At 41.2% G+C, this 25,756-nt stretch overlaps 1 protein-coding gene and 1 long non-coding RNA gene across 2 annotated transcripts in view; one reads left to right on the top strand and one right to left on the bottom strand.

The window, feature by feature from the left end:
• The window catches only part of LOC307017136, a 65,539-nt gene that overhangs the window by 7,889 nt on the left and 31,894 nt on the right, over positions 1 to 25,756 (top strand). The window lies entirely within an intron of this gene.
• On the bottom strand, positions 6,430 to 25,188 carry LOC307014309 (apolipoprotein B-100-like; the record flags this gene model as incomplete). Its single annotated transcript, XM_079642182.1, has 26 exons — positions 6,430 to 6,966; positions 7,063 to 7,256; positions 7,530 to 7,718; positions 11,314 to 17,337; positions 17,578 to 17,951; positions 18,039 to 18,148; positions 18,235 to 18,395; positions 18,579 to 18,751; positions 18,840 to 19,050; positions 19,141 to 19,271; positions 19,363 to 19,545; positions 19,783 to 19,988; positions 20,087 to 20,254; positions 20,355 to 20,558; positions 20,675 to 20,854; positions 20,949 to 21,144; positions 21,274 to 21,485; positions 21,574 to 21,720; positions 21,803 to 21,917; positions 22,048 to 22,492; positions 22,591 to 22,676; positions 22,792 to 22,916; positions 23,068 to 23,220; positions 23,356 to 23,503; positions 23,615 to 23,760; positions 25,057 to 25,188. 26 exons carry the CDS (start codon positions 25,186 to 25,188, stop codon positions 6,430 to 6,432), a joined length of 10,950 nt encoding a protein of 3,649 aa, XP_079498308.1.

Below are 25,756 nucleotides of genomic sequence, written 5' to 3'. Positions count from 1 at the left end.
ATTAATTTAAATGCTTTAGTGGATTTAGAAAATGATTTTATTTATTTAAAAAATAGTTGTATGTATTGATTTAAATAGACATGCATCCGCTGAGAAAAATAGTCCAATGTTACTGTTTGAACTAACGTAGCAACGGCAGGAACTGCTTCGATAGCGTTTTTGAGGAGCTTTTTGATTACAGATCTGAAAACATCGTTGCTTGCTTTAAAAGTAGCATAATTCATTATGTCAAACCTTGGAAAGTATCTAGATATCCCTGCCCTAATGCCAAAGTAACTGGCAACTGAATATGTGTCGCTGTCTGATGTCTATGTCTGGACCCCTGCGTAAAAAGGAGGATTTCTGCCCGTTACTTCTCCGCTGTTTTCTTGTCACTCTTGTCTTGTCAGTTAGAAAAGAAAACTGCATGCACTTTGCTTTTCAGCCAAACTGTATACAGTTAAATCGAACAGACTTCTTTGTGCAGATGTGAGCGTCCTTAACAACGGTCAATAAATCCTTGACAGCGGTCTGTCTGTTCTGGATTAACAACGTGTCACGTGTTCTGAATTGACCAATCGGAATCGAGTATTCAACAAACCCATGTAATAATGTTTTTTAACGGACGTTGTCTGATTATATAATCATATGCCGGGCCGCTAGTGTCTGTTGATCTCCAGATTAACAGCAGCATGAGAATAACCTGCCGAAAGTGCCGATGCTCCATGGCGGAGTCTCCGTTAGAAATTGCCGGGATTTGCGTTTTCACGCCCTTAATGTCTGACCAATGGTTGAACAGCATTTCCGAGCACATGACTTGTGTTTAAAGTTTATAGTCCGTTTGACTTTTGCCCGTGTGAACGCAAACCGAACCTGAAAAATGAAACAATGTAACAAACTGTGGTCTGGTGCGCACCAGAGAGCGGACTATTAGGTGTGAATGCACCCTTAGTCGCTACCTTTTTTAAACAAATGCGATGCATCGCCCGGCTCATTCAAATCCGTTGAATCCTGGCCACCCTATTTGGGCCCCCTTGGCCCAAACAATTTTAGAACATTAACAAAAAATGTTTTAAGTAACCTTTCATCATTCATCAAGAATTAACATTAATAGGACGTTATATCGATAATGCAATCACTAAACTTACAATTCATTTCACTTATTTTCAGTGGCGTTTTCTCCTGGAGGCCAAGGGAAGCCAGGCTTCCCCTGTTTTTTCGGATTGTAGTTATAATTTTAATAAATAAATAAAAACACTTCGTTTAGTTTCGGAAATTCTTTGTTGTGTGTTGCTGCCGGCCCGTCTCTCCCCCATTCTCATTGAGTATTTTACAAAGAGTGAAACAGCGCCCCTCTAGATGTTATGGTGAAACAGTATATTGCACTCTCTGTTGCGAGAGGAGGCCAGCCGAAATTTGCTTCCCTTGGTGAAAAAAAATGGAGGGATTGACCAATCAGATGAGGCTCACGTCATGCCCCTGCCAACCTGTGATTGGTCAGGGCCATGCCAAGGGAAGCCAGAGGCGGCTGGCTTCCCTTGCCTCACAATCCAATCAAATCGCATCAACTTAGTGGTGCAGTGACGCGTCCCAAAAAGCGGAAGTAAGCTGCGCCCGGTTTCCCTCGACAAAATAGCAATGGGATTTCTCCATAGGATTTTGGAAAATAGCTCAAAATAAGGTCAGTGGAAAACGAACCTGTTAGATAAATGCACGTTTTGTTCAGTCGGATAATATTCACATGTCTACCCTACTTTTATAACTTTCAAATCATAAATCTAATCGATAGAAGATAGATAGCGTCACTGCACCACTCTCACCGCCGTTAGAAAGTAGCAAGCAACTGAAGCAAGTGCAATTATGGAGGGTGGAGATTTGGAGTATTTAATCAAAAATAACTGTACTAAACTTCCGCTGCAGCAGCAACAACAAATAAAATCTGATGACAGGCCAATGCCCAAACTGGAGCTGTGTACAGCGAGGAACAAAGGAGCGAACCGGACGTAAAACGTTAAAGGTCTCCTGATTTAGTTTGTGAATGAATGCTTAGTAGAGTTTCGGCTGGAGAGTGCGTGCGGACCTGTCGGTCAGATAACAGGCGTGTGTAAGTCCTGCATTTGTATGATACAAATGTGTGTAAAATGATACCGGGCGCTGTAATCACTCATCTGGTTACGTTATTACATTGACCACCACACCCCCCCCCCCCCCCCACCCCAAAAGAAAGGACGTATTATTGGCTTCCCCTAATTTTTTCCCCACGCCACGCTACTGCTTATTTTCTTCCAAAAGTTAATTATCCAAAGCCTCTGTACACCCCCTTCTATTTACATGTAATGGTTTGGTCCTGCCTCCGCGGTGCAGCACCGCCGGCACTTTCTAGCAGAGAGTGAGAGCATGTTAGGAGCAGGGATGCTAGTACTTACGTGTGTGCCATGTCTCAACGACTAACAAAGTCAGGCTTTCAAAAGAGAAAAGAAAGGAGAGAAAGACAAGAGAGAGGGACTAAATGGCGACAGTATTTTACCCAGTTTTTCAAAGAAAAGGTGGGTGTGGTCTATGAGTGGTGGAAATGTGTCTGTTAGCTAAGCATAGTCCATTGTAAATAATGATTGTTAGTTTTTTTTTACTAAGCTGACATTAAGTACTGTTAATATCTATCAAGAAAATGCAGAGGTTTTTAATTTCACTGCTCTTTTAGCTGACATTTAACAAATGCAGGTAGATTTTTTAGCAGCTATTCATACAAAATCAGTTGTCCCTGCCCCTGGTGCCAGGACCAACAGATCCATCTCTAGACTTAGCAGCCCTGTCCCCCCATAAGTGCTATATTTTCACAGCTCAGTGTCAGTAAATAGTGTGCGGTTAGTATTGGACTACAAGATAGATGCAAGCCTGTACAGGTAGTAGGAGTTATTTAAAGCATAAATGAGGCGTGTGGCGCAGTGGATAGAGCCTTGGTGTTCAGGTTCAAACCCCGCTGCAGTCAGCATGTCATTGTGTCCCTGGGCAAGACACTTCACCCCAAAATTGCTCCTGTGTGATTGTCCACAGTATTGAGTATGTTAGTCGCTTTGGATAAAAGAGTCTAACAAGTAACATGTAATGTAAAAAATTAGTCGGTTGGGTTCTGGAGGTGTGGTTACACCAATTGTGCTTGGTTGGTGTGGCCTGGGCCTGGTGGTGGGGCCCAATGTGATATATTTTCATTGGGCCCAAAATCCCTGGCGGCGCCCCTGGTTGTGTGAGTGTATGGCCAGAGGACAGGACCTATAAACACATTTACTACCCAATAGCATTGTGAGGCTGAACAAAAGGACCTTTTGACTATGTAAATGTGGTCTTTTAAAAAAAACAAAAATATTTACTGACTTTTTTAGGATAGCTTCAAGTAATGTTGTAAAATTACAACCGGGGACCTTACAGGGTTATGGGCTATTGTTTATTGTTATTTACTTTAAGATGTTTATTCTTAACCTATCATTGAATTTAAAAACTGTTATTTAAATGATGTGTGTGTGTCTCTGTATTCCTGATGATACACTGAGAGAATGAGCTCATAGTGCTGCTGATCATTATAAGCTAAACAGTCTGTATATTGCATTACATTTGTATAATGTAAGCTTCGTTGATACTTTGCCTGCGGGAATACAAAAAGAATAGTTGGATATACTGAATATTATTTGATCTATTCCACCACTTAATCCCAAATAATGTAGAGGTGTGTTGTCGGTGCCTTAAATAACCCCTTATTTTCTAGTGAGATGTATTTTTATGTTCATATAATAGTGATTTCAATGCCACCCCAAAATGATCACCGGTTCCATCCTGGCCACCCCACTGAAAATGTCCTGGCTCCGCCACTGGCTGCTGCACATGCACACGGAGTGTCCTGACCTGGCTGTGTGTCAGCCCCGCTCCTCACAGCGCACGTGGCCGGCAGCCACAGCGCTCCTGGCAGCCACAGCGCTCCTATCTAAAATGCTGGTCACATCCTTATGTAAACGGCAATTTATCGAGCTCAGAAAAGTTATCGAGTCCATTTTTATTTATCGTACGATAAGTCAATTTATCGATTATCGCGACAGGCCTATATTGAATTTGACCGTCTAGTCATTGCCCTGGGTGGGAGTTTCAGCAACAGCTCTAAATTGGTTTAGTTCCTACTTAAAGGACAGAAAAACTTTGTATCAATAGGCAACTACACATCAACATTGACAAATATTTCATGCGGGGTTCCTCAAGGCTCCATCTTAGGACCTTTGCTTTTTAATATCTATATGCTGCCACTGGCTCAAAGTATTAAAAACAACGATCTAAGCTATCATATCTATGCAGACGACACCCAGATTTATTTAAAAATTACACCAGGAGACTATTCTCCGATTAGAACACTGAGCAAGTGCATTGAGCACATCGATGACTGGATTAACTTTCTCCAATTGAACAAACAAAAAACTGAGATCATTGTTTTTAGAGCAAAGAAGGACCGATTAAAAGTAATCGCAGAGCTTCAGTCGGCAGACTACAAAACAACTAATAAAGCTAGAAATCTAGGTGTAGTGATGGACTCAGACCTGAATTTACAACAGTTATTAAATCTGCATACTATCACCTGAAGAACATATCTAGGATTAAAAAACTAATGTCACAACAGGACTTAGAAAAGCTTGTCCATGCTTTCATCTTCAGTAGACTCGACTACTGCAATAGTGTATTCACAGCGCTGACATGAAACACCCTTGAATTTACTGAAACGACATGTCGGGAAACCCCCCAAGGCGGCCCCATGCATAGCGCGCCGTAAAATGCTGCTTCTTATTTTAAGTTTCGTTGCCTTGCTCCGCTCTGTGGGGGGGCACTAAACGACTACGGTAACGATAACGGGTCCCAAGGTGGGTAGGTCTGGGGGGTCCAATGGCTCTGTGTGTAAGCCCTATATGATCATTTTCTGATAACGATGAAATAGCCCCGCCTCCCTCTCCCCACGTCTCCTGTCTGCTGCTGGGCTGTCAGAAGAGGGGGAGGAAAAGAGAGGCAGGCACTGTTTATTAAATATTATTATATTATTATACAGAGAACAGAGTCGTTATCAATTTGTTTTAACTCAATAAATAACAAAGAAGACCTCTGACCGGCACTTTTCTAATTTTGTACGGAAGATTTAAACTTTAACGGACATGTTGACCGGCGGGATATTTTTTTAACGGAAACTCTGCCGTACGGTCCCCTCGTTCCTTGGAAGAGGCGGAGAGTTGTGTGTTTTTCATCTGCTGGTGGACTACCTGAGAGATATACAGCAGGAGAACACGCCGTCCACCGCGGAGAATAAACAGAAGGGCAACCATGGCAACCATGCTCCGGGGTCTTCTTCGCTGCTTTTGGTGTATTTTGTGGCGGCAGCAGCGCCACTTACAGGCCTGGCATATGTACTACAGCGTTTCCAGCATTTCCAGCGGTCTAGTGTGAACGGACACGTTAATGAATTGAATGCGTGTGAACGGAAGACTTTTTTGCGTTTGCGTTTGCGTATGCGTTTTACCGTATGCGCAGGGGTGCACATAACTTTTTTGGCCTGGAACTCAAAGGAGCACCTGGAGATGTGACTTGGTGCTCACCAAATATCGCGACCCGTCTCGCAGAATGAATAAAACAGGGATACATGGATAACTTATTGCGATATAAAATGTATTCATAAATAAATATGAATTAACACATTATGGTGTGTGTGTTAGTCTGTATAATCAGTAGTGTAGGTGAGTGGATGTGTGCAAAGTATGGTGTGTGAAGGTGTTGGATGGAAAACAAAATAAAATAAATCAAATTACTGCTCTTGTAATTAACACTGTTCTAAAACACACTGAAATCAACTGACATCCTCACATCAATCATCTCTTTAAGCATTGAATGTCTGTTCTTTTAACACTGAAATCAACTGTCATCTTTTTAAGCACTGATGAAGAATGTGACTCTCTATTCTGTTAACACTGAAACACTGAACAATAACTCAAACTGACTGCCCTTTAACCACTGCAATTAAATGTTGGTTCTGTAAACACTAGAACAAACACTGAAACACTGAAACATAACTTAACTGACTGCCCTTTAACCACTGCAATTAAATGTTGGTTCTGTAAACACTAGAACAAACACTGAAACACTGAAAAATAACTTAACTGACTGCCTTTTAACCACTGCAATTAAATGTTGGTTCTGTAAACACTAGAACAAACACTGAAACACTGAAACATAACTTAACTGACTGCCCTTTAACCACTGCAATTAAATGTTGGTTCTGTAAACTCAGGATAAAACACTGAAACACTGAAAAATAACTCAACTGACTGCCCTTTAACCACTGCAATTAAATGTTGGTTCTGTAAACACTGGAACAACTGACTGGCTCTTCTTTCAGCTCAGTTTAAAGCTACAATCTCTCCATTTATCTTTTTATTCTACAAGCTGGACATCATCATCCTCACTGCTCTCTTGACTGCTGCTATCACTGTCCTCAATTTCAACCATGGCAGCTGCTGATGTAGGCCTACTCCTCTCCCTCTGGTTGAGCCTACGATCAGCTGTTTGCATCCACAAGTCAATAGCCTGCTTTGGGTCAAAGGTCTCTGTTGTCAACTTAGACAGGTGGATGTGCATCAGGGATGACAGGCGACAGTCTGACAGGCGGGATCTGTACTTGGTTTTAATAATGTTAAGGTGTGAAAATCCTCTCTCACATGCAGCACTGCTTAAAGGCAGTGTAAGGGACAACACAAGGACTTTCTTAATGTTAGAGTAATTCTCTGGATTGCCTGTCTTCACAATGTTGACCAAGTCATACACAGAGGAGGCTGCTAAACGTTTTCCTGCTTGCTTTAAACGCATCCATTCACTTAGAATGGAGTCTCTGTCAACAGACATGCTGGCCTCATAATTCTGGAGGATGCTTTTAAGTGTTGTGTTGCCAAAACTGTGGAGGTCTTTCCTTTCCTGAGGCCAAGTTGAAGGATCAATAATTAGAAATTGGTCACATGACTTGAGGGATTCATATCTGGTTTCAAACTCTTGAATTAAACCCCTCAGTACATTATTCTTGTCCCTGTCAGCATCAGCATTTGCAACACTTTGTTTCCTGTACTTCCCATCATCACTGTCAAGCAGAAGTGTCAGCTGGCCAACAGCTACCATGAGCTCATCTTTGCATTCACCGATACTCAGCTGATCTCGCTGGAACTTGAGAGAGAGCCCCTGTAATATCTTCCCAATATCAAGCATGTTGGCTAGGAAACAGTGAAAACGCTCTGTGCAGACATGCTTTAGGTCACTGTCATCACTTTTAGCCAGTTGTATTTTAATGGCAGGTAATAGCCTCCATATTTTTAACAGAGTCTCATGTCTCCAAGCAGACCATCTAATGTTGTGAAACTTTCCCAGTTTTACAAAGTCAATGCCAGTCTCATCACAGTGTTTCTTTAGTTGTGCTGTGTTAGCGGCACCCCTCTTTTGCAAATAAAAGCGTAGCAAACTGACAACGGAGCGATTAAAAGACTCACAGTATGGCACCATGCGATCGGCTGATTTGGCGCAGTTCTCCAGGGTGTGGGCTGTACACAGAATATGAACCAGGGAATCCCTGACGTCCACTATCCGGCGTAGTTTAGGGATGACGCCGTTGTATACTCCCACGTTGACAGCTGCTCCGTCTGTACACACCGAGACCAACTTTGTCTTCCACTCATCCGCTAATCCACATGCATTAAATAGTTGCACAAGTCCGTCAACAATGTCCTGTGCTGATCGTGCTGCCCCCAGATTAATTAATCCAAGGAAATTCGAGTTTAACTCTCCGTCGCTTGACACAGACACAATGTACACGATTTCCTGCTCAGTTTTGTTGATGTCTTCTGATCCGTCAAAGAGCAGACCCCAGAATTCTGCTGCTTTTAATTTTGGACATTTTAACAAGTGCCTGCAGATAGTGTCACGATTTTCCAAGTGCCGCTCGCTGCAGAGCCGAGATCCAGGGGCGGGGCTGAAGCGCTAGGTCCAGGGGTGGGATTTTCAGGAAGAAATTTCCTCTCAGTGGCCCCAGCAGTTGGTGCGCAAAAGCGTTTCCCGGGGTTCATCTGGCAGCGCATCATTCAATTTCGGTGCGCATGCGCACTGGCGCACCAGTTATGTGCACCCCTGCGTATGCGTCCTCTTGGGGCCGGGGTCTAAGCCAAATTATCTCCGGTCACAGAGATCTGCTATTTTAAAGTAAAGTCTACACATATCGACCCTAAATATAGTCTATATTAAGAACGAGAAAAGTCTTAACATATATATCCTTTTTTGTAAACATATGACAAATGTGTGAGGGTGATGACGTCAGAGCATCGTCCTATGTGCCAGGGCTTAGCCCCGGACAGCCCCAGCACAATTTAACCCCTGGGTATTTGTGAGGGAGCTCCTAAATGGCATTACCCCGCTGAAGCTCACCAAAGTTTAATATATTTCATAGTTCAAAGTTTTGTCAATTGTTTTGTTTATTGGTCAAATACTGGTTTCTAATGGTTTCTGAGGAGTTTTACTGGAATGAAGGAGCACAGAGTACAGAAGCAACAAAGCAGCATACTGCATTAAACCTGACCTTCACAGAGAGGTTGAAGTTCATGTGGAAAGGAGGCTTCAGTAGTCTGTCTGCCCTCTGTTTAGTTGTGCTATCTTACAATCAATATAGTAAATGTGAGGTAAAGTGTGTCTCCAATGTGACCGGTTAGAACTCAAAGTTGCGATGAGGTCTTAAAATGTATGGAAAGGGTCTTAAAAAAGGTCTTAAAAAGGTATTAAATTTGACTTCAGGATTCCTGCATATACCCTGTTTTAATGCCTGTGGTAAAATGCCATTATATAATGTGTTTTTACTGTATTTATTCTTAAATGTCTTTTATTTTATTTTGTAAAGCACTTTGAAATGTGGCGTACTGAAAGGTGCTATATAAATAAACTTGCATTGCCTTGCCTTCCTGATAATAATTTCAGCCATTCAGGGTTTTACAAAACTAGAGGACAGGAAACCACACTGACCACTGGGGCACTGTTATCAACCCCAGCCCCAAAAAGCACAAGGGCTCAAATCCATGTTTTGGTACTGATTAATTTACCAACATGTGGGATCTAATACTCAAATAATAGCAGCAATAGAGTTTATAAAGAAAATGTTCCAGTGACCCCCTCTGGTTGCTAACAGACATTACATTTGTAATCTCCTGGCATTGTCATAAATCAGATATCCATTGTGCAGAGGGCAAATTGGCCAACTACAGAGTTTAAAACCAAATTGTTATGCTCTGCCTCCATTAGATTTGATATAACTGAAAATACAGTTGCAGAGTGTATTCAAAATATGCATATTAACATGTTATATAAAACGCAATACACATTATTTGATGTCTTTTTAGCTTCTCTATTTTTTAGAGAAATTTGTTCACTGTGTCTCCTTCACCCACTTCACTCACCAACATTCTATGTCACCTGGCAGTTATTGAAATTCGACAGATATAAACCTTTATTGATAAGGTCAGATTACCTGATAAACTTTACTCAACTAACTGAATGATTGACTTTTGTTTGGCTCAAAACAACTTTGAGGTTGCCAAGTGCAGAATTTGAGTCGAGTAAATTGTATTTTTACTTTACTAGAATGAAATATGTTTTTTTCATTTAAAGAAATTGCAACCATCTTAATGATTTGAACTTGTAGTAATTGTTTATGCATGCATTCTGGTTTATATGCATAAAAAGTGGCAATAATGGCAATCAGGAAAATTAAGAATTGTTTGACACATTATTATTTATTTAAATGTTTTTTCATATGACCATCAAACACAAATAAAGATTGCAGTATGCAGCATTGTTACATGTACTATCAGTAATATATGCTCACCCCCATTTTCTATCCATTTCTAAATAAAACTAAACATTATTTTTATGCTTTATTTAAAAAAAACTGTCAAATTTATGTTTAGGCTTTTTAGCTTAGCTCATTAAGCTAATTGTGAAGGTTGAGTCAAATAATTATCTCAAGTTTTCTACCCTCAACTCTTACATAAGAGCTGTATTGAGCAGGAGCCTGCTCCAGATAGTCAGTAACAGCAAAGTAATATTGATTCACTACAGTTCTAAACACATCCAGAATGTAATTTATGGTGTTATTCATAGACCAATTGTCTAGTGCTGTGTTTGCAAACTTGGTTATGGTTGCCATCAAGTTTAAGTAACTCTCATAAAAAGCATTAATGTAAAAAGCAATGGCATCCGATTGAGCTTTGTCAATAAATAAGGTATTTTCTAGCTGTGCAACAGTGTTTTTAAAGAGGATGGACACCTCGCTCAGATGTGGGGCATGGTTGTTTGCAATGTTGTGGGCCTCCTCAGTATAGTAAATAATACTATTCTTTAGCTGAGCAGAATGTTTGAGCAGTTGGTGTTTTTCAGCAAAGCTAGAAAAACAAGAGGCTATGGCAGGAATTCTTTCTTTCAGTCCACTGAGCATGATGTCTGGCGTCTCCATGTTAAAGATCATCTTCACATTCATTTTGTTGGCTTCCTTGGCAGAAGCTCTGATGGCGAAAAAATCGACATCCTTCGCAGGATCAGACTGTTTAACAAAAGAAAACATTAGAAACAATTAGATGTAACACTCTTGATCATTGTAAATTTGCAAAGAAAATATCAGTATGAGCTCCTTACAGCATAACGGCCATAAATCCTGGAATTCATCTGAAGTGGGCTCCGGCCATGAAGCTGAAGACCCAGAAAGCCGGTAGATGGGATAGAAATTGTGGCACTAATTCCATCTTTGCGCACAGTGTAACGTAGATTTACGTCAGTGAAGGCAGGGCTGTTAATGTCCGCATTCAGGGTAAGACGCGAGTCGCTGTAGAAACAGACAGGAATGTGTCACTTTTCTATAGTAAAGAAGGCAACTTTATCCAAGAAATATAACTATTTAATAGGAAATAATAACGAGTATAGTTGATAATATGGTCTCTTCTTGGGATACAGGTAAAAATGTACTTGATTCCAACTTACAACTTTAAATTCCCAAACATATTTCACACAATGTTTATTTATACTGTTACCTCGATGTATGGGAAATAATGTTTTGAATGTCCATGCTCAGATCTGTGTGGGTGAAAACTGCCTTCCCAGTAAGGCTTACGCCAGCATGTTCCAAGTTGATGGTAATGGAAGCTGTTGAAGCAAATTGATTGCATAAAAAAATAATCATGATGTTTCTTTTAGGATGTAAAAGTAGAATTTATATATTACAAAAAAAACACAACAACTTACAGTCCAGGTTATACTCCAAGAAGACAACTGGAGAGGTGGAAGAAGACCTAAAGTTGACTTTGAAGACAGGAGCACTGCCCTCTACTTCAGCTGCAACGTTTGTGGTGTACAGCGGGCTGACAAACTTGCCATTGATGAAGATCTTCTGCTTGGCACCTGTCACATCAGTAACAACCTTCTCAAAGATGGAGAACATCCCCAGGCTACTTGGCTGAGATATTTCAATCTCCATATCAGCAGCCAAGGAAGAGGTTGGTGCAAAGTCAATATTTGCATTGACATCATGCTTCCCGTTGGTGTTGAAATTGAATAAGTGTGCCTCATTGTTGCCACTATACTTGAATACTGCATAAACACGGCTAAGTGATGCCTCAACAGCAAGATTCTCATTTACATCCATGGCAATGACTTTGGTGGTAGCTTGGTTAAGTTTGGCATCAGCAATAATCTTGGAGGTGGAGCGTAAGCCATCATTATTCAAATACAAATTGAAGTCATTATCCAGACCTCCTAAAAATGAATTGTCTTCAAGCATTGTACTATCGATGTTGGCCTTGGTTGATGATTCCATGGAAACAAACTCAAAGCTTCCCTCCAGCTTCAGACTATGGTCTAACTGTGCCTTTCCAACAGCCTTGATCAGAGGGAGGTTGATATCACCTGTCATCCTGAAGGTGGAGACAGCATTGGTTTTGGTGTCTGCAACCAAATGTTGGTTTGCCTCAAGGTTGAGTATTGGCAGGGCAATCTTTACAACAGTAGACACAGAGACAGCTGTTTCAAAAGTCTCAGTACTCATGCTGATGGTGCTGTCATGGGTGCCTTCAATGTGAGCATTTTCAAGGGACAGGGAATTGGCCAGCTTGATTCCTCTCCTGGTAGTCAGACTGGTGGTTCCATCGAGTTTGGCTTTAAGACCCTCAAACACAGAGGCTGTGGTAGCTCCCAGACGGAACACAATATCTTCTTCAGCATACAGTCCAGCGTTAACATTCAGATTTAAAATGGCAGACTTGACAGACAGCTCTGTGATCAGGTTACCAACAGAGGGAATCTGGATCAGACCCATCATATCAACAAGGGGGGCAGCCTCACTTTTATGGTAAACAATCTTGGCATCCACATCCAAAGTTTGCTCAGTTGTAGTCAAAATGTTGTTCAATCCAGTCTGCTCATACACATTCAGACCAGTGATTTCTGGTGTACGGAAGTCAACGAATGGTAGGTCAAACTCAGGAATGCTGATGGGGGATGACAGGAAGTCAAGATTGGCCTCACTTTCCATGGCAACAAAGATCCCAGCATCATGTGGATTATTGTCAACAGTGTAATTGTAGGATATTTTGTACTGATTAAGACGAGCCAGAGCTACTGTGTTAATCTTTTGGCTGTTAGGTTTTAAGGTGGCTGAGTAATCATTCTGCAGATCTATCTTAGCAATCAGACTTTCAAAAATGTTGACCTTGGCATTTCCTTTGTTTTGGAAATCAAAGATGAGCTCAACAGGACAGACTACAATGTTGATTCCGTTGGACAGGACTCCACTGATTTCGCCATACAGTTCTGTTTCATGGTTTGCTTTCAGCTCAGCCTTCAAATCATAAAGGTTTACATGTCCAGATGCCACCATCAGACTGTTCTTGATGATTGGTGCCTCTGCCTCATTGCGGACATTAAACTTGAAGAAGGAAAGGGTGCCAGATTCAGCAGTAATTTGCTGTTTCATTTTTAAGATGGTAGAGTCTGTGTCACCGGAGAAAGTTAGAGTGACAGTGCTGGGATTGATTGTCAGTTGCAAGTTGCTCTTGTGGGTGACATCATCAGCATTGATTTTGCCAGCGCCTGAATTGTCCACTGTTAGAGTGAGGGTGTACCCAACTTGGCGGGCAACTGCTTTCTGGGCAACTGTTGCTTCACTCCTGACCCTGATAATTGGGAGGTCCACAACATGATTGTAAGTTGTATCCACAGAGGCAGACATTCCTTCTTCCATAGCAATAAAGGCTGTGTTCATAAAGTCAGCTGTGTAAGGTGTAGTGATAACCTTAATTGTGGTTTTACCCTGGGCCTGGGCTGATTGGCCATAGAGAGTTACAGATGCCTGATGTTCAACTCCAAGATTAACATGGCTGAACTTAAGTGTCTCTGCAAGGACAGCACGACTCATTTCTGGGATTTCCAAACAAGCAGTAGAGTCTAGTTTGTAATTAAGAATTTCAAAACTTGGAGATGTGGCAAGGGAAGTAAGGAACCCAGTGAATTGAGGTGTCATTTCACTCTCAGTGGAGTTCTGGAACTCAGCAGAAGTCTTGACGGTGTAGATGGGTGTTTCGAATTTGATCTCACCATAGAGTTTACCGAAGCATGGGACCATAATCTGAGTTGGAATGGTTGGCAATGTGATCTCAGGAACCTGGAGAGACTTCATGAGCTTTTCTACAGGAACCTGTGGAATGGTAGGGAATGAGATCTCAGGAAAGCTGATTTCCGGGAAGGACATTTCAGGCATGGAAGGAAGGTAGTTCATGGTCAGGTCTCCAAAGAAAGCATCCACATCAATCATTTTGATCTCAAAGTTTCCAATGAATTCAATAAGTTCAATGATTCTCTGCTTGATGTCCTCAAAGGAAATAGTGGTTGCTTGTATGGTATAAAGTCCCAGGATAGTGAATTCCGGGATGTCAAGCTTTGTTGGGATTTCAAACTGTCCAAGTTTATCCATGCTGAGCATTACAGAGGGCACAACAAGATCAGTGAGAGGAAGGGTGAAGGATGGAATATTCAACTCAGCTTTCTTAAGTTCAACAATGAGTCCCTCAACGATCTGCTGAATCTCATTGATGATTTTCTGTCCAGGTGCCATGTTCTTAATCATCTCAACCATACTGGTTAACACCTCAGTGACCTTGGTGATGGCCCTAGTGTAGTATTTGCTCACAAAGTCCAGATAAGTGGTAATCGCAGCATTGACATTCAGATTTGTAATTTCTTCTTTAATAAACTCAGCCAAGGGCTTAATGATGTCCAGCACAAACTTATCAATTACATCTTTAACGGATTTAATCATTTCTGCAACTTTGATCTCTCTCAGGCTTTCCATAAATCCTCTGAATGATGAAAGAACAAGGTTGACAAAGTCTCGTGTTGCTTCAAGTTTCCGGGGGATTTCAAGAGCCCCGATCAGCTCATTGATGTAAACAGTGTACTCAGCAATAACGTGATTGGCATGATCCACAAAGTCATTATACTCCAATGACCTGAGCTTTTGCACAATAGTTTCAATATGCATATTCAGCTGTTGAATGATATCCTCAACCTGAGTCGTTTTCAAGTAGTTGATGGCATCCTGGAAGACTTGCACAAGTTTGGTAGGAATGTCTGCGTCCTTCACCTTGTTGACTACAGCACTGATTGTTTCCTCAATTTTCAACTGATGGATGAACTCAACAGCCTTTTCCAAGACAGCCTGGACCTTTTTGTCAACCTCAAACTTTACAATCAGCTCCCTTATCCTGGCATAGAAATGGTTGATCTTTCCTAGGATGTCAAGATCCTGAATAATTTCCTTAACGGAAAATACAATTTCATTGAAAATCTCAGTAGGAATCCGACTCACAAGTGCATCAATGTAAGCTTTGAATTCGATTGATGAAATGTAATCCTTCAGCTCAACAACACATTTTTGCATGTCGAAGGTCTCAATCATTTGTTTCACTTCACTCATGATTGTCTGTAGTTTAGCCTTGACTTCATATTTGGAATCCAAATCCTGAAGGAATGAGATGCTACTGCCCGTGAGTTTTTCCAAGTCGATCTGCTGGATCAGCTCCCTCATGGTATCAATCACATGCAAAACCTTTGCCTGTATGTCATACTCCTCATTAATGGCATGCAGCTGTTCCTGGATCTTCTGGATGAGGGTCTCGGGCAGATTGCCACTAACAATAATGTCTTTCAACATACCAGCAAAGTGGTGGATGTAAACTGACAGATCAGCCAGAAGATTCTCAACAGTAACCTTCAGGTTTGTCAAAGAGGCTTCCACGTCCTCCATGGAGATGACATATTCTTGGGTTAAATCATCAAAATACTGCTTCATCTGAGTGACCTTTCCTTCTACATTTAGTTGAGAAACAAAGTCACTTACATACTGGGGAAGAGCCTCAAGTTTAGCCTTTATCTCCTCATTGTTGATGTAGCCTTGCAGTGCCTCTGCCACATGCACAACAATAACCTTGACACTTTCCAAGAATGCAGGGAGAGTTTCAATGAAAGGAAACAGAATTATTTGACATTCTGTGATCTTGTCATACTTGAGGAAGGAAGAGATGGTGAATTCCTGGTTCTCTGTGGACTCTGCATTGAACACGTTTGAAAGGAAAGTGCCAGAAACTTCAATTCCAGTTCTCTCAGCAGTGTTGTAAACACTCATGTCCTGGTTAAAAGCGTGTTCATTCAATTTAGACTTCATTCTAAAACTGGTCTTCTGCTCTTGGGGTGACAGAACGGTATCCATCTTGTTGTCTAATGTGGTCTCAAGAGCAAAACCGTTATCTAGCTGCTGGTTTACTGATGCTCTGCATTCATGTGAGCTAGCAAAAGTCAGGGGTTGTGCTTTAAGGAGGAACTTGCCATAGAGCTGGGCACTATGCTTTCCATACATGGTCATGTCTCCATCAGCATTGAAGATTGCATCAAGGTTGAAATCAAAAGGAACAATGCTGCAACGGATGGTGTGATCAAAGCGGAATGGCTGTGAGTTGAAGCGAGCATCGTTGGTAATCCTTGCAGCAAGACCGACAACCTCAAGCTCGGTGTTGTGGCTCATGTGAGCTCCAAAAAGTTTTCCAATGGTGCTGCACTTTGCATTAGCTGTCATATCAGCATAGTTGACCTGATAGGTGTGCTTGATCTCTTCCTCACCATAGATGGCTTTCAGGTTTCCAGTCAGATCCATCTTGTAAAGCTCTGCCTGCAGCTGGGCCACATTAATGAAGTTGGCAGCCAGAACTTTCAGGTTGTTATTAACATTTGCAGAGGCAGTATATGGTTTCAGGTTGATGGTGATATCATGAGTGTAAGATGCATACTCACTGGCAGCAGCTTCAGCCTTTGAGTTGAAGTCAAGGCTAGAAAGAGTAATGGTCAAAGTGTTGGCATTATCAACCTTGATGTCACGTATGGCAGCCTTGTTGTCGATGGATAGAGTAGCCGTTGAAGCATCAAGCCCAGCATTGAAGGTGTTTTCCAGGGACAGGGGGCTATGGAGGGTATTTGTTCCACTTGTGGTCAAACCATCCTTGTTCATTTTAAGAGTAGCCTTATGGGTAGCCTCATTCTCAAGGAGCTTTATGGTGGCATCGCTATTCACTGCCAGACCATTGACATCAAGGGAGGCAGTCAGCAGGGAGTAAACACGGTTTTCAGTGTGGTCACCATTTGTCTCCATTCTCATTACAACTTCACCAGCACCAGCAGAGGCTTCAGCTTGGTTGTGGATCTTCATGCCAAGAACAACAGCATTTGCATCACATTTCAGTGACAGCTTGCTGTCTTTGAAGGAAAGCTCAGCAACATAGGTCAAGTGGTCTTCAAAGGCATTGGTGTTAGACACAACTGAGAGTTCACCATTGGCAAGCGTTGCTGCAATTGTATTCTGGGCCTTGACAAGTGTGGAGTCAAGCTGAACCGTAGAATCGATCTTTGCTTCATGCCTGAATGGGAAGATATCAAATGACTGGGTTGAAATGGTCTTGCCATACACTGGTCCAGCAGTGAAGTCTCCCTTAAAGTCGCTATGAGCAGAGATTTCTTCAGCGTTCATTTCTGTTGTGCCATCGTGGCCTAGGATGAAATGAACACCAAGTGGGCTTTTGGCTTCAATCTTGCTGCTTGATTTCAGGTTAAGTTTGTCTGTGAAGGTTGCTTCTTCAGTGATAACAACAGTGGCTTCAAGGAATTTATGAGCCAAAGAGCTTTCCAAATGGGCCTTGATGGAATCAGTAGTGGCCAACACTCCAGAGCCTAAATAAAACACAAAAGGAAAAAAGATGATTTAAAGATGAATAGCTATTGATTATTTAATTAGAGAACATTGTAACTAAAATCTAGAACTTTTTTCTTTGTATACATCATTGGAAGTTGAAGACTAACTGAACACTCCTCAAGCAAGAGTAAACAGCACTTACCGGTAATTGTAATGTCGAGTTAATGATAGCCATATAACAAATTTAAAAATCATGAATGACATTCACTTTTAATTACCTGTCATCGTAATTGAGAGGATGTCAACTGGGGAGGTTCCTCTCACATCAAACTTAGCAGAGTAGCTTGGTGTATCAACAATATCTTTGCCTGCAGCCATTGAGGCCTCCATTTCATAGAGGTTGCTTTTCATCAAAGTTGAAATCTCAGCTTTGCCAAAAAGAGGAATGGACAGAGTAAGGCTTTCAGGAACAACAAGCTCTGGGATGGGAATTTCCATGGACACAATCTCGAGTCCAAACTGGGGTAGTGACACGCTCGGTGTGGTCAAGGCTGGTGGGAAGTTAAGTTCTTCTGTTGACTTTCCTCCAAGAGGGAGTGGGATAGCAATGATGAAGTGCTCATTGTTGAAGTGGTAGACAGCCTTTCCCTCGCTGTTATAAAGAAAAACGTAAAGTGCATAAATGTTTTGGGAAAAAACGATAATTTAAACATTTACCTTGTAGTTTTTCCACACTTACGTCTTGAGGAACAGTTTCTCTGGCAGGGAAATCTCAGGCATATCCGGCACTCTGAAGTCCTTAATGTAATGGAATTTATCAGCATGCTTTTCCATGTAGTTGTTTGTTTCCTAAAAAAGTGACAATCAGTGTTTTATTCATGACCAACCATTTAACATATAACAATATAAATAAGTGTTAAATCCGAGATTCATACCTCTGCAAATGTATTGAAGATCTGACGGACTTTCATTTCAGTCTGCCCAACCTGCATGTCAAGAAGTTGGTTGCCATACATATCTACCATATCAGCAATTGGCAAGCTGGTTGTCTCAGTGTTCACATCAGACTTGAACTCAACCTCAAACTTGCTGGCATCTGTAAAAATAGAGAACAATATATTACATCCAGAGAAATTAGGAAATATTTCTCTAAACACTGTCAGATGTGGCTACATTTAGGATGTGCAACTGGTTTATATGCTACTGTCTAAGAAGTAAATCACTTTCAACATGTCTTATGTCATAGTCTGAAAAAAGGGCCCTTTGAAAGTAACATTACCATATTTCATTGCGATTTTCTGCTCAGATGTGGCAGCCATAACCTTGATTTCACTTTCAAGTTCCAACTCCAATTCCTCATCACGTTTCATGTTAGCTGTGAAAGTGGCATCAGCATTGATTGAGGGGACAAGAAGTTGGACTTGCAGCATAGCCTCCTTCATCTCTTTCAAACTGAAAGAAAGGACACAGAGTTAGCTTAATCTCAAGGATGAGGGTGAAATATATGTTATTTTATGACCATTTATGTTGTTTTTCTTACTTGGCACGGCCAACCAGAGAGAGCTGAGGGATGTGCTTGTTTATGAGGTCAAGAGAAATGGAGTGAGTTCCTTTGCCCTTGGTGTTTCCATCGACAACGCCCAGCCTGAGTCCAGCCTCCACATCGTAGTCTGGGATCTGGATGTCAGCTGTGATGATATTCTTTCTCCTGTTATATTTCATGTTGGCTCTGGCCTCAGTGGGCTCTGCACCTGATGTTGAAAAACCAAAAGCACTTAATGTGGGTTTTTTCAAATTGAGCTATTGATAAGCCCTAAACATCCTTCAATATTTGCCCCTACCTTCAGCCCTCAGAACAAACTTCACAGAGTCAACCTTCTGCCGTCCCTCTTCTCCCTCTCTCAGAAGCTCGTAGGCAATGGTGGCTGTGTACTCAGTGACTTCACCAGTGGGGTGGAGCTCCACAGCAAATCTTTTGAGATAATTCAGTTAATTAATCAATGTTGTTAGGTAACTTAAACAAAAGAGAATGATGTGCCCGTGGTTTAGAAAGTCTTGCTTACTTGCTGTCTCCTGTGATGGGGAAGAAGGGGGCTGTCTCGTGAGAGAAAGCATCGGTGTACTGAAGCTCAGTGCAGTATTTCATTCCAGCAAAGAAGGGAGTGCACTCGCTAACATCAACCTTGTCCATCACCATGGGGGGGATGGTCTTCACCTCTGATCCAGTCACTGCCACCAAGGTGTTTCTATATGTTGGGGGTAGATAAGTTAGAATAAAACTTAGAAAACAAGAAATTGAAGATCCCTCTCATTATTCTAATAAAGCCATTATTACAGACAAAAAAAAAGAGTTGCACTTAAGCTAAAAATACAGCTGTTTTCCATCTTGTTAAACAATATTGTCCCCTTTAAAATGTTGTACATACAGGTATACATATTGTTGCTGCTTTCCAAGCAGAGTTGCAGAGTTTCCTGTTACTTACGTCATTTTGATGAGCTTTGTAGGACGTGTTGGAGCAGGGATGGTCAGCTTCACATTGTCACTTTCCATGGAGATCTTTGCACTAAGCCCACTTTCGTGGAAAATGTTGGTATGCATCTCTAAACCAGAGTTGATATATTCAGGGATGTGGGAGCCAATCTCTGATACAAACTCAATGCCGGCGGAGGGCATAAAGGTCACTTCGCTCTGTGTGGGCAAATAGGAGAAAGGAGAAGACCTTTGGTAATCAGGTTTATCATAGAAATATACACTTGTGTCATTATAACACATTTATGAATAATTACCATGTCACGGGCAATCTGAAGACCACCCTTGATGCCTGGGGTGAAAGTTCCAGACATTGTAATCCTCAGGGGCACACCAGTGGCAGTCGGCAGGAAGAATTCATTATCCATGAATATGTAGTGGGCAAAGATTGTGTTGTCAGCCTTGGTCATCAGTGCCTTCATGATCTGTGGCAAATAGAAATACACATTAGACATTTTAATAATTAGCAAGGAACTTACAATGAATGCATTGTTTCTACTATGCTCTTTAAAGAAATGTCCTTACATCAGTTGGGAACATTTTGAACATGCTGTCAACCATCATGGCAGCAGAGTAGGCCAGCTTCTCCATTTCATTGCTCTTCAGATATCCCAGCTCATTACCCAACAGCCTCAGGTAAACCATCGCCTCGGGAGACTGTGCTGTCTTCATTTCATTTACAAGTTTGTTGAGGTTGCGTCCAATCTCCCTCATCAGGTTCTTTGATGCCTAAACAGAAAAGTCCATACTATATTACTTAATTCATTGCAGTTGGTATAAATCCAAAGAAATGATACTAATAACATCTTTTATACTTTTGATACCAAAACTATTTTTCTAAATACCTGTCTCTTCTTCCTGTCCTTCTTCAGAGCAGGGAGCATGTTCTGCAAGATCTCATTGAGTCTGAGTGGCATGTTTTCAGAGACAAAGTACATTGTCTCCAGGGCAGTGTCGGGGAAGAATCCATTCTTTCCAAACAGAGCTTCCACAGTTGGCTCAAATCCATTGCCCTCCATACCAACCTGTAAGTGTGAAGAACATTATGACATGACACACTTACAGACCTCAGAACATTGTGTTCCTAGTTTATGGAAAAACACAGCTCAAAAGGTTTACCTCCATCATGTCGATGTCATAGCCGAATGCCTTCAGAGTCATTTCAAGCATGACCTCCTTGGGTAAGTAGCTGCTACCCTCAAAGAACATGTTGCCTTCCACAGATCCAATCTTGTAGTTGCGAGAGAACTTGGTGGGGTCCATAGGTGCCCCGACCTCATTGCCCTGAAGTGCATCAAGGATCTTCTGTCTCAGTCTGAAGGACAGAAAACAAATATTATAGTTAAATATCTGATAATGATAAAAAGGGGAAATGTACTAACCATGTTGTACAACAACAAATGTATGACATTTGAATATAAATCTGAAACTGCTTTTCACTTACTCTTGGGTTGCTGGCTCAGTTGAGGACAAAATGTTGGTAATGTGGGAGATCACAAAGCTCTTGACTTGTTGGTCCTGCTCAATGGGCAGGGCATCAGCCAGCTGGGCCAGTTCAGTGGGCTGGGGGTCTTTCATCAGTACCAGATATGCAGCAATACGCTTTTGCATTGGGCTTGCGCCGTCCAAAAGCACTTGCATGAGAATCTCTCTGCCCTGTGAAAGATAGACATCAATATAATTAGTAAAAGGTAGAAATAACTTTTTAGACGTTTTGTCAAACCTTTGAATGAATTTGACTTGCCTCCTCTGGGACGGGAGTCAGTCTGAAGGCCTGGATGGCAGCCTGCTGCACAGCCAGGGAAGCAGCAGGTTGGTTCACACACTGGATCACAGCAGATCTGAGTGCAGGACCAGCAGCTCCCATAGCTGCTGCCATGTTTCCAATAACCTGAAATCAAAGGACATATTAGTTTTGTGCTCATTGGTGTTTTATGTTATTTTACTTTTTATTTGTAGCAAATGTTACCCACTCTCAATGTCATGAAAGTGTTGTCCTTGTCACCAGAACAGTCACCCAACTGGGAACCCATGAACTCGGCAACAGCGAAAATCTCAGGGATCAGTTTGCCTTCAGCTTTGTAAAACCTGGTCAAAAACAAAATACATCATATTATAATTCAAAGCTTGCTTCTCCTAATAATCAAAAGAGGGAACATGTTTGCTGAAACATTATTCAGTGATTGAATACAGAATAAAGGGGGTTAACTTCACTCACCTCTTTACAACATTGCTCAGGGCGTACATGATGGGCTTGCTGGGCTTGTATTTGGCCATCTCGAGCATGTCATTGATCAGGAGGGCAGAGGGATTGGACACCAGTCCCATAGCAAAAACACCAGCATCAACCTCGAGTGAGGAGGTGTCAAAGGTCCTGAAGATCTGCATGATGGCACTGCTGCACTCAGGGGTTCCACACTGGGCCAAAACCTGGTAGGTCAGGGCACTGGACACTTCAAGAGCCTCTGGAATGGCGGGACTCAGGGTCTCGGTCTTCATTCCACGGACCATACTGACAAGCACGTGGAAGAGGTGGGCCCTCTTTTCACCTTCAGTCTCGGGCAGAGAGGCCAGTTCTCTCAGGAGGTTCAGACCTGTATCTTTATCCTGGATAGCACTCTTGTCCTCGACCGCGTCCATGTGAAGACCCTTCACAATACCACCTGTGAAACAATAGCAACATAATTATAATGTTACTGTACATTATTTGTTATCAATCAAATGTATTTTTGAAAGAATACACATTAAACAAAGGACTTACTGTGGTCAAAGACTCTTTCATTGCTAGGAGAGACCTGAACCAGAGTCAGTTCTTGCTTTCCAACGTTGGTAATTCCATGTTCTCCACTGGTGAAAGAAAATCACATGCTTAACAATACTGTTGACCTCTTGTACAAGACATATCAGTATGTCACTTGTATGACAAAACACTTTTAAGAGTCTAATATGAGGTTAAACTTACTTGTGAGAGAAGGGAATGAGGATGTGGTTTTCAATACATGAGCCAGAGGTCATGTGTTTGTTCTCATTGTCAAACTTGTAGTTGCAGGCCTGTGAGCTTCTGACCAGCTGGGCAAGAGGATAGTGCTGAAAAAATCATATTAATGCAGTGAATTAATCAAAGTTAAGTTGAATAGTATCCTCCCACATACCACTTCAATTCAATATATTTAATTCATGAATTTAATTGATTATCTGAAAGGTTCATGTTGCTACCTCAGCTAATTGGATATCTTACCATGCCAGAGATAAGTGCCAGTGGGCTGGTGTGGTCTCTCAGTGGGACAAATTTGTCACATCTGGACAGGTCCCTGTTGAGGCTGATGTCAGTTGCGATGTCCTCTCTTGCGTTGACTGTGGATTGGGTCTTGCACTTGCCATGGATGGTGGGCTGAAATAGATGATTACAGAAAATGTTTTAGAATGTACTACATGCAGTTTTTTTAAAATCGTGAATACAAACATGATATACTTTGAAGGTGCTTACAAAATATGCAGATTTCAAAGCATTCTATATTGAATGTACCATGTTCTTGTTCTTGTCTTCTTCTAGCAGAGGCACAGCCAGGGCAGAAATGATTCCCCTCTTGATGTTCAGGATGGTTGTTGTCTCACCTTCCTCGGGGTACAGTTTGACATCGTAAACTCCCTCAACCACGACCTTCAGAGGATATCTGCAGAAAATGTGTGAGACTTTCACTATTAAGTCTTATAGCAAATGTTGTTCATTTCATTAGGTATTTATATGCCACTGGATTCACTGGAAACGTTTATATGTAACTCACCTCTCCATTTCAGCAGCAAAGGCATCAGAGCTGGCTGCAGGAGCGAACACAGGGTTGCCCTCTGTGTCCATATCGACCACCTCACTCAGGCTACAGCCAGTGGTGCGGACGATGAAACTACAAGTCTGAGGTACTTCAATCGAAACCTGTTTTAAAAGATCATTTTAGCCTCTATATATAGTGTATACAGAAAATGATCTACATTAAATAGACCTAATGATGATAACATGCAGCTGCTAAAGCACTGTATCATGTACCTTGCAAGTTGCTTTTGGTCCATTCCTGAGATGTGAAGCACCATTGATAGCGTTCAATGACTCAGCTTCGTAAATGTATTCATACTTGTGGGAGGTTTTGTACCTTTGGTTTACTGAGTAAAAAGTAATTATTTCATTATTACATTTCAGTACTTTACAGTCAGAAAGCAGTTTGCCTAAGCAAATCAGCCATGGTTTTAAAAAGTCTTGCATGGATAAGACATTATCAAGGGTTTTAATCCCCAAAAATATCTATATGCATGTGCTAGCATCAAAGTTCAGTTTACTGCTGACGATGTATAGTCAGACAGCTGCATTGCAATTGGCATCTACATTATGTTCAGGTTGTGTAATTCAAATATGAAAACAATGAAACTTACTCAGGCAGTTTTCCTGTTCCTCATGGGCATCTGTAAAACAATAAGAGGAACGTTTGATAAAAGGTTTGTTTCCTCCTTGAAGAAAACATCTTCAGAGTTTCCACTTAGGTTGGTTAGCTTTTGATGCATAATATCCCCCATTCAAAACAACACAAAGTTATTTAAAAATACTTACAAGACAAAGTAATTGTGATTAGTAGAAGGAAAAGACAGAGCTTTGAGTTCTCCATCATGGGCTTTCTGCAACTCTCCTTTTGACTCCTTGGGTGAGTACTCAGACGAGACTAAAGGCTCAACCTCCTCATCTGCCTTTTGTACCAAAGCTGTTCCGTACTGGGGGGCATGTTGTAATTCTATACGGTACTGTTGAAGCTCCAAAGTCCACTCTATACGTATGTGTGGAGGGACAAAGGCAACTCGTTCCATAAGGCTTTCCAATAAAATAATGAATACTCTTAAGGTACATTATCAGATTGTAAAACAACATTCATATCAGGTTATTGCTCTTAAGTTGAATGTAAATGTGAAGAGGTGAGTTTTTTCCAATTCTTCACAGTTTTATAAAAGTCTCATTACAGTGAATGCTAAGAGATACCTTTGTATAGGTTTATTTCAAAACTGAAACTGCATCAGCAGAATTCAATTGACTATGAAGTTCATCTTTTTGAGATACTCAATCTCACAATGTTGAGGCTTCTATTAATCATTTGTAAAAACCTAATCTTTGTGATTAACGGACAATATCAAAGTTTAAAACTATACATTGCATAATCCTAAAGTAAACATGCTCATTCTAAAACATCACCCGGAAATTGTGGAGTTTTGCCCTGTAGCCACTGATAAGGATAACACTGAACAAGTTGTTCTCCAGCATCTTGTAAAGGGGCAGTGGACTACAGTCTCTGACCGCTGTGTAGACATGATGTTGCACACTCATTTAGGGCCTTAAATTCTCTGAACTGATAATCTAATTTGGATGAAAACACCCTTATGATAGGCAATATGATGAATACCAAATGATCTGAAAAACCCAGTATTTTGAAAAAGGATTTACATTCCATATTAGTTTATCATATGATACTTTAATAGATAGGGTCCCTTTGCCAAAGTAAGGACAGTTGTCGATATTGTGCAAGAGCAAAACACTTTTTTTGTTTTTTCTGTTGTCTGCGCTTTTGTGCAACAATTAAACTTTTGCAAAACTGAATTTAATAAGTGCTGACAGTTGTTGTTTTGTTTGTGCTCATGTTGCCAGGCAACTTCTCAGTCAAATAACACCCAAAGACAGGCAGACAAGTTAAACTCTTAATAAATAATAATATTTTTCCCAAACTTTGACTTTGATTGATTCTGATTTAGTTGTGGATGAAAATAATTACTTCCATAATCTGTTTATTCAAACACTAGTAATAAACCTAAAGACAGGACTCAAATATCTGATTTGACAGCTGCTCAAAGAAAAACCTTGTTTTTTTAGTAACCCAGTTATTGTGAACCCCCTCAAT

The sequence above is a fragment of the Notothenia rossii genome, assembly GCF_949606895.1.
Source record: "Notothenia rossii genome assembly, chromosome: 8".
Lineage (NCBI taxonomy): Eukaryota > Metazoa > Chordata > Actinopteri > Perciformes > Nototheniidae > Notothenia > Notothenia rossii.
The sequence above is the reverse complement of the archived record's forward strand: the minus strand, read 5'-3'. Positions and strand labels throughout refer to the sequence as shown.